This window comes from Rhinolophus sinicus, chromosome 12, assembly GCF_057876585.1.
Source record: "Rhinolophus sinicus isolate RSI-liver-muscle chromosome 12, RSI-T2T, whole genome shotgun sequence".
In the NCBI taxonomy this organism is placed as follows: Eukaryota; Metazoa; Chordata; class Mammalia; order Chiroptera; family Rhinolophidae; genus Rhinolophus; species Rhinolophus sinicus.
In genome coordinates, this window is record NC_142512.1 from 57,485,540 (window position 1) to 57,493,017 (window position 7,478).

The 7,478-nt window shown below is 59.5% G+C and overlaps 1 protein-coding gene across 2 annotated transcripts in view; it reads left to right on the top strand.

The window, feature by feature from the left end:
• NARF (nuclear prelamin A recognition factor) overlaps positions 1-6,440 on the top strand; it is a 19,443-nt gene extending 13,003 nt beyond the window's left edge. For both annotated transcript variants that reach the window (XM_019735608.3, XM_088788923.1), the window contains 6 exons: positions 783-901; positions 2,378-2,507; positions 3,267-3,330; positions 4,247-4,384; positions 4,609-4,766; positions 5,724-6,440. In XM_019735608.3, coding sequence (XP_019591167.2) covers positions 783-901; positions 2,378-2,507; positions 3,267-3,330; positions 4,247-4,384; positions 4,609-4,766; positions 5,724-5,965 — 851 coding nt within the window. In that variant the 3' untranslated portion in view covers positions 5,966-6,440. The remainder of the gene's footprint in view (positions 1-782; positions 902-2,377; positions 2,508-3,266; positions 3,331-4,246; positions 4,385-4,608; positions 4,767-5,723) is intronic.
• Positions 6,441-7,478: the final 1,038 nt, after the last annotated feature.

Sequence of the window (7,478 nt, forward strand, 5' to 3'; positions counted from 1 at the left end):
GGTGCACACACACGTGCAGAGTTGGGGACGAGGAGAGCCCCACTCCAGTGCACTTCGTAGGGGCTTCTGTGGGTCACCATGGCTGTTTCCTGAGTGCGCTTAGGCCTGCATGCAGGTCACAGCGTGATGTGAGAGTTCGTTCAGGGATTGTCGAGTCTGGTGCCTGCAGCTCTTCCCCAGCAGGGGCATGGGCAGTCGGTTGCCCCAGGGGTCTGCCCACACCCCTTGGTGTACACGCCCATCTGCAGGGTCAGCAGGTGTCACGAGATGCCCTCCTCGCCAGGCCAGGCCCAACGGGAGAAGGGAGTGGGCTTTGGGTCTGCTGACCTCTGACCTGTGCATACCCTTGGCACCCACAGCAGCAGCAGTGCCCCCAGGGGGCATGGCTGTGGGAACAAGTTTGCAGCTGGTGAGGTAGAGCTGGAACCATGCAGGCTGGGCCACTGCCTTGGAGCCAACCCTTTGAGAGCATTCCCCTGTCTTTTGGGGGACCAGCTGTCCTGGCTCTCCGTCACACTCTGTCCTTTGGTCCAGGGCCGACAGAGCCGCCTGTGCCCAGCACCCTGCAGGCTGGGGACGTCCCTGGGATTCCCACGGCCCCAGCTGCTGAGGTGGCGACGGCTTCGGGGAGGGGTCTGTTGACCGTTGTGGCGAGATAAGGAAGAGGTGTCCCAGCTTCCCCCAGGGGGATGGGGTCTCAGGAGCTCTGAATCCCTGGGGTGTGATGGGAAGCAGGAGGAAGCAGCCCTGAGGAGCTGACATAGGACCCGTTCTGTCCGCAGGCTGGGTCCGGTACGCTGAGCGGGTGCTGGGTCACCCCATCACCCCCCACCTCTGCACTGCCAAGTCTCCCCAGCAGATCATGGGTTCTCTGGTGAAGGATTACTTCGCCAGACGGCAGGTGAGCCAACCTCTTCCCGGAGGGCGGCATGGGTCATGGTCCTGGCTTCCACGTGGGGGCCGGCTGGTGCTGGGAGCTGAGGGCGAGCGGGGCTGCGGGCTCCCATTGGGCACAGCTGGGCGCTCTCAGCCCCAGGCCAAGTGGAAACAGTGCCCACCCTGCTGAGGGCGTCTGGGCCTTGCCCGGAGAGGAACGCACCAAGGAAGCCCCGTGTGGCCGCCGCCCTGGCCGTTTGCAGCGCAGTGAGCAGGCCTCTGCCGGCCTTGGCCACGGCCGCCCCGACACCACGGGCACTCCCACCAAACTCCTGAGGCCCTACCTTGCCCTTCGAGTTTTTCCCAGGGCCCTTGGCTTCCCAGGGTCCCCTACCACCACTAGGCGTGGCACCCGGTCTTCAGCTGGTCACTGTATTGTCCCCTTCCCTCTCCCAGCCCCAACTCAGACCACTGGCTTGCGAAACAGGGCTGCCCCCGGGGACTGGCAGTAGCCAGGCCTGGTCCTCCCGGAGCTCCCTGATGCCCCAGTGCGACCCACAATGTGGCCCTCCTCCTGGGGTCTTTCGGAGCTCCCCACGTGTCGTCCTCAGTCAGATGACAGTTTCCTCGGGGAGCAAACGTTGTCGGGCACTGTGGGAACTGGAGAGACTGGGCAGCAGGCGTGTTTCAGTCTCCTGAAGCCTGCTTAAAGCCACAGTCCTGGCAGCCTTGTTAGTTCAGCGATAGGGAGTGTTTCCTTTCTACCTGGTCTCTTTGTAAGATCACCACAGTTATAAATGTGATATCCATGTGTGTGTTCAGCTTGGGGGACAGGAAAATGAGGTGTAGGATTCATACCTTGGCTTGCCCCACCCCCACTGTTCCCAGGCGCTCAGGAGTGTCTCGTCCTAAATGCTGCGCGTCAGTCCTGCAGCCCTGCTGAGGGGCCGCCGGGCACGCTTCCTGGAGCCCTGCAACGCGGGAAGGATGTCCTTCCCGGGCTTCGCCCCGGCCTCAGTAGGCCTTTCCTCCCAGGCCTCACCTCAGAATTCACTCGGCAGATACTGGCTCCTGGTGGCGTTGCCACCAAATTCTGGCCCAGCCATGGGCACGGGGTGGGGCAGCCCCGGCAGGTGTCCCGTAGGAAGTGTCTGGAAAGTCAGGGTGTCCAGTAACAGCCCAGCAGTGGCTTATTCTGCCATGTTTGGTCACTGCATACAGGTCAGGGGAAACGGGCTCAGGTTCCCAAGCTCTCCTTGCAAGTCCCCAGGCCGCTGAGAGTGCGACAGCCCCACGTGGGCCTGGTGCCGCTCTCGGTGGGGCGAGGGGGGTGATGGGAGTGAGGCAGGAACTTGGCCTGTGGAAGACCGGGCTCAGACCAGGGCCGCCTGGCTCGCAGCAGGCAGCTGGGCGGGTGGCCTGCGGGCGAGCGCTGGGCAGCAGTGGTGAGTGGCCTCCTCACGCTGCACGGCCCTGAGCTCGGGCTTGCTCGTCTCCACAGAACCTGTCCCCAGACAAGATTTTCCACGTCATTGTGGCCCCTTGCTATGACAAGAAGCTGGAGGCCCTTCGAGAAGATTTTCCCACAACTTTGCATAGTTCCCGGGGAGCTGACTGCGTGTTGACCTCAGGTGAGAGGTGGGTGGGGCCGGGGCGACCTTCAGGGGCAGTGACCCTCCATGGGGCCCTGACCCGGAGCTCCAGCCCGTGGACGCCCAGGACAGGCTTCTGCTGTGCGGGCTGCTGTGGGGTCGAGACTGGCAGGGCGAGTAGGACAGAGGGCCCGCAGCAACCTGTCCCCGTCCCCTGCAGGAGGAAGGGGCCACAGGCGACCTGCTGCGGACAGTGGGTTTTAGGGGAACCATGCCCTGGCCTCTCTTCCTGGGAACAGAGATGGTGTGTTCAGTCACCTGACACACATCTGGTGCCACAGTGGCTGGTTTAGGTTCCCGTTTGCTCTCGGGTTCCTCGGGGACCTGCCTGTGAGGGGAGCCAGGCGTGTTCTGGTGTCCGGCAGTCTCATTATAGAGACAGTGTGTCATGTAAATGCTGCCAGTGTGTTTTCGGTCATTCTGTGGTGACATGAGGTCACCACAAAGTCTTCTAGGAAACAAAATATTGTGAGTTTGTTTGCCACAGTCCTTCGTTTCAAGAGCACAGAGGAATTAAGAGTCTTCTCTGAGGTTTTAGTCACATTTTCCATTCTATTAGTGTTACTTTGCCCTTGAGATGGCTCCTTGCTGTGTGAGGGACAGCATCCAGGGTCACCTTGACTTAGAATTTGCTGTGAGGAAGAAAATAACATGGACACAGGTGTGGGGCAAGTGTGAGGTTCCGCCTGCGCCGGCTGCGTCCTCTCACAGCGCCTCCTGCCTCTCCTTCATCTGTAGGTGAAATTGTGCAGATAATGGAGCAAAGTGACCTGTCAGTGAAAGACGCTGCTGTGGACACTCTGTAAGTGGCTTTTGCAGGGAGGACCACCTTGGGGATGGGCCTCCTGCATGATCTCTGGTGTCACATGTCCCAGGGCCTCCCTACTTTACGTGCTGTGCTGAGATGGGGGTGCAGGTGGCACCTGACCTGGGGTGCCACTTCCCATGTCACTGCACGGCTCCACTGCAACCTTGGCCATCATCCTGGCTCTTGAATCGAATGTGGGCAGGCCCCTGGTGTGGGATGCCATTCTCTGAGGCTGCAGGGCGTCGGGTGTCCGTGGTCTGGGTGCGGGGCCGTCCATTTATCACCTGCACCGCCATGCCAAGCGCCATCTGTTCCGACGTTTGCGTCTAGACCTGCTCCAGGTGTGGCTACCCCCAGGCGACAGATTCCGTGGGTCCCTGGGCACTGAGAGTGGCAGTCTGGGCTCCTGCTGTCGGTGGTGATGCTAGCTGACACTGGTGCCCCTGCGTGTGGGGCGCGCATGGGCCACTCAGTGGGTCCTCTGGTGGTGGCGTGGGGACTATTTGAGGCCCTTTTGTGGACGGCTGGACTGAGGTTTATAGAATTTTAGCTACTCGAGGGCCTGTGGCCACAGCCTGTGCTGAGCCAACTGACCGCACGGCCCATTTTGACCGGGGCTCACGCCAGTGTGTTCTCGAGTCACCCTCAGAGTCCCGGTTTCCGTATCCTGAGGGACACACCCTGGCACAGGTGCAGCTGAGAAGTGACTCCCTGAGGAGTCTGAACATCCCCCACCCCCCACTTCAGACTCGGATGCAAACAGGTTTCATGCTGCTCATCAAAATGCAGTAAAGTGGGATGTGCCCAGAGCTGAGGTACTTGGAGAGGATTTCATCTTGCCGTGGCGGCCTTGCATCGTAAAACTCAGGCACTGATCTAACTGTCGCTGTCGCTCTGTCTGCCTGCTGAGGTTCGGAGACCTGGAGGAGGGAGAGCTGAGACGGCACGACGGGGCCAGCTCCGACGGGTACCTGGCACACGTCTTCCGGCACGCGGCCAAGGAGCTGTTCAACGAGGACGTGGGCGAGGTCACCTACCGTGCCCTGAGGTGCGCAGGGGCGGCTGCAGGCTGCGCATGTGCTCAGTGCTGCCTTGGGACAGTCCCCAAGGCCAGCGTGTGCATGCCAGGGGGCTGTCCTGTTTGCAGGGCTCACACCACTTAAGATCCAAAGGCCTTGTTTGTGTTTGTTCACGGACTTCTGAACTTAGATTGGAAATGCTCCTCAAGCCACAGGAGGACACGACAGCTCAGCCCGTGTGTTCATTTTGCAGGAACAAAGACTTCCAGGAAGTTACCCTTGAGAGGGACGGGGAGGTTCTGCTCCGCTTCGCGGCTGCATGCGGCTTTCGGAACATCCAGAACATGGTCCTGAAGCTGAAGAAGGGCAGGTTCCCGTACCACTTTGTGGAGGTCCTCGCCTGCGCTGGGGGTAAGGCTGAGTCCCTGGGGCTCACTCAGCGCCATGGCTTTGAGGGAGTGTGGACGCTGCCCCAGTGGCTGTGACATGATGGTGCCTCTCCCTCCTGCACACCCACCTAGTGAGGAAAGAGCGGGTACTCAGATGTCACCTTGGGAACCCCCTGGGGGGAGGAGTTGAGGACAGGAGGCGGCTGGTGAGATAGCAGAGGGGGTCCCAGGAGGCCTGCAGCCCCATGGGGTGGGGGCTGGGCTTGTCTCACCTATGCCCTGGAGTTAGAGCTTTGGCTGGGGGAGCAGGGGGCTGAGGGTCTGAGGAGAGGCGCAGACCACTCACAGGGAGTGTGCAGAGTTCCCTGCCTCGGCCGAGTGTCTTTTTGAGATTTGAGGTCAAACGTGGCAACTGTTGGGTGCTGTCAGGGGAGCACACAAGTGGAGAGAGGCTTGGCCAAGGGGAAATTGGCTGCAGATTCTTTTAAGTAGATTTTTATCCTGTAAATTCTGATACCATCTCACACATTTGAAAGCACGTAGCACCCATATGTGGACATGGGAGGGGTTTCTGTTCAGGCCGCAGCATTTGGTGTGTGGGCTCCTGGGTCCCTGTCCCCTCCCAGATGCAGCCCTGGTAGGACCAGTGCAGTGAGGCATTAAGCAGACGCTGGGGAGATGGTGGCTTGTTAACAGTTTCTGTGCCCTCCTGGTTTCAATACGTTTCAAGGGAAACTGGAAACCCAGATTTGCGTACACAGCCACCCAAAGTTAAAAAAGGTTAGCGAGTTATTTCAGTTCTGCGTAGACGCGTGTCATGAGCAGCGTTGGAGCAGGAAACAGGAAGGGTTCCCGAGGCCTCGTTGGGGACATGTGTCCAGGGCCCAGCTCGAGGCTCTGGCTATCATTCCTCTCCTGCCCAGAGCCGTCTGCCCTTTGAGACGGAAGGGGGAGAACGCTCTCCCTGCCTGTGTTTCAGGGTGTTTGAGCGGCAGGGGCCAGGCCCAGGCGGAGGATGGGCGCACGGACAAGGCCCTGCTGCGGCAGATGGAAGGCATCTACGCCCACATCCCGGTGCGGCCCGCCGAGACCAGTGCACATGTGCAGGCGCTGTACCAGGAGTGGCTGGGCGGGGCTGACTCCCCCCGGGCCCAGGAGACCCTGCACACAGCTTATGGGGACCCGGGGCACCCCACCCACAGCCGAGACATCAAGTGGTAACAGCCGGTACAGATGGTGCCCAAGGGGGGTGCAGAGACTCGGAAGAAAGCTCAGCTTTGCTTTCATGACTTTGGTTTCCAGAATTCCCTGCCCCCACCTGTTGACGGCTCCCTTGCTCTGATGTGGTGCTGTCTTCGTAATGTGTGCGATTGGAGCATTTTGTGTGAGAAACATCGCCCCAGTTTACATATCCTTTTATCCTAAAACCGAAAAATCCCAAAGAACAGGAATGAAGACAGATTCTTTTAGGCTTGAAAAGATCCCCATGTGGCCCGCACAGACCTGAGAAGTGCGTCCGCGTGCCTGCGGCTTGATGAACACCAGCATGGCGGGTGGGGGCGGGCCGGTTGCAGCCGCAGTCCTGGGTCACCTAGTTTGGCTCCTGGTTTTAGTCACATACGTTAACTCTTGAAAATGTTTTTGCCATAACATGAATAAACTGCTACCTTTTGGAATAGGGGGGCTCCTACACAAATCTGAATTTCTGGCTTTTCTTAAAAAGAATCTTAAGTTCTGGCAGCGCTGGGCCACATTCCTTCTGGGGCCAGACCGTCTCCCTGTGGGCTCTGTGGGGACTGGCGCCAGGGGCCCCCCCATGTGCACTTTTCCGTTCAGTCTTTAAGCTACACTCACCTTGAGGTGGGGGAGGCCTGACAGCCTGCCGGAGCTCCTCTCCGCGACCCCTCACATGGGGCCCCTCACCCTGCACCCATCGCTTGTGGGGCTTGCCTTAAATGAGGAGGGGGAGATAGCATTTCGCCCACAAACAGTTCAACAGAAAGGGCTGGCAAACAGGCACCTACCAGACCCGGGACCCCATCCTCATCAGGGCCCGTCCCGTGACATGAGACGCTTGTGACAGCCCTGGGTGCTTCTCCACAGTGACGACATCCTCCTGACCCTCACGCAGGGAAGCCTTGGCATGTTAGGTGTTTTCACCTGGTTCTCTACCATGCACCTGCCCACAATAGGGCTTCGTAACTGGACTTGTTGTGCGAGAGCACGTTTCGGCATCATTCGCTTACAGTCCGCTTTTCCACTCTCTGGTGACGGATACGGAACAAAGCCCGAGCGTGTCTGAGTGGAGTCGCATCAGCCAGAGGCCACCCTCCCCAGCCCGGGGTCGGCATGTGCTCAGATGGGCCCACGTCACCTGTCACGTGTTGTACCTTCCCTCACCACACCCACGTCACCAGCTGGCCCACAGCCAGAGCGCGTCCTTCCCTGTCACCGTTAGCAGGTAACACCCTCACACATGCAGGTTCTACTGAGATCTGAACTCAGATCCATGATTCAGAGTCCAGAGCGCTGACCATTACACCATGAACCATCTGCTGACAGGGGCCTGTGTGTTTTCATGGGACATGGACATGGATGCGAGGGTTCAAAGGTTGAGTGGGTTCTGCTGCCCATGGACCCAAAAGCCAGAGGTCATGATGGACAAAAAGGTGCCCTTGTAACAGAAGATGATTCTGACCTATGGACCTCTGGGTTACGGGCCCAGCACACTCCC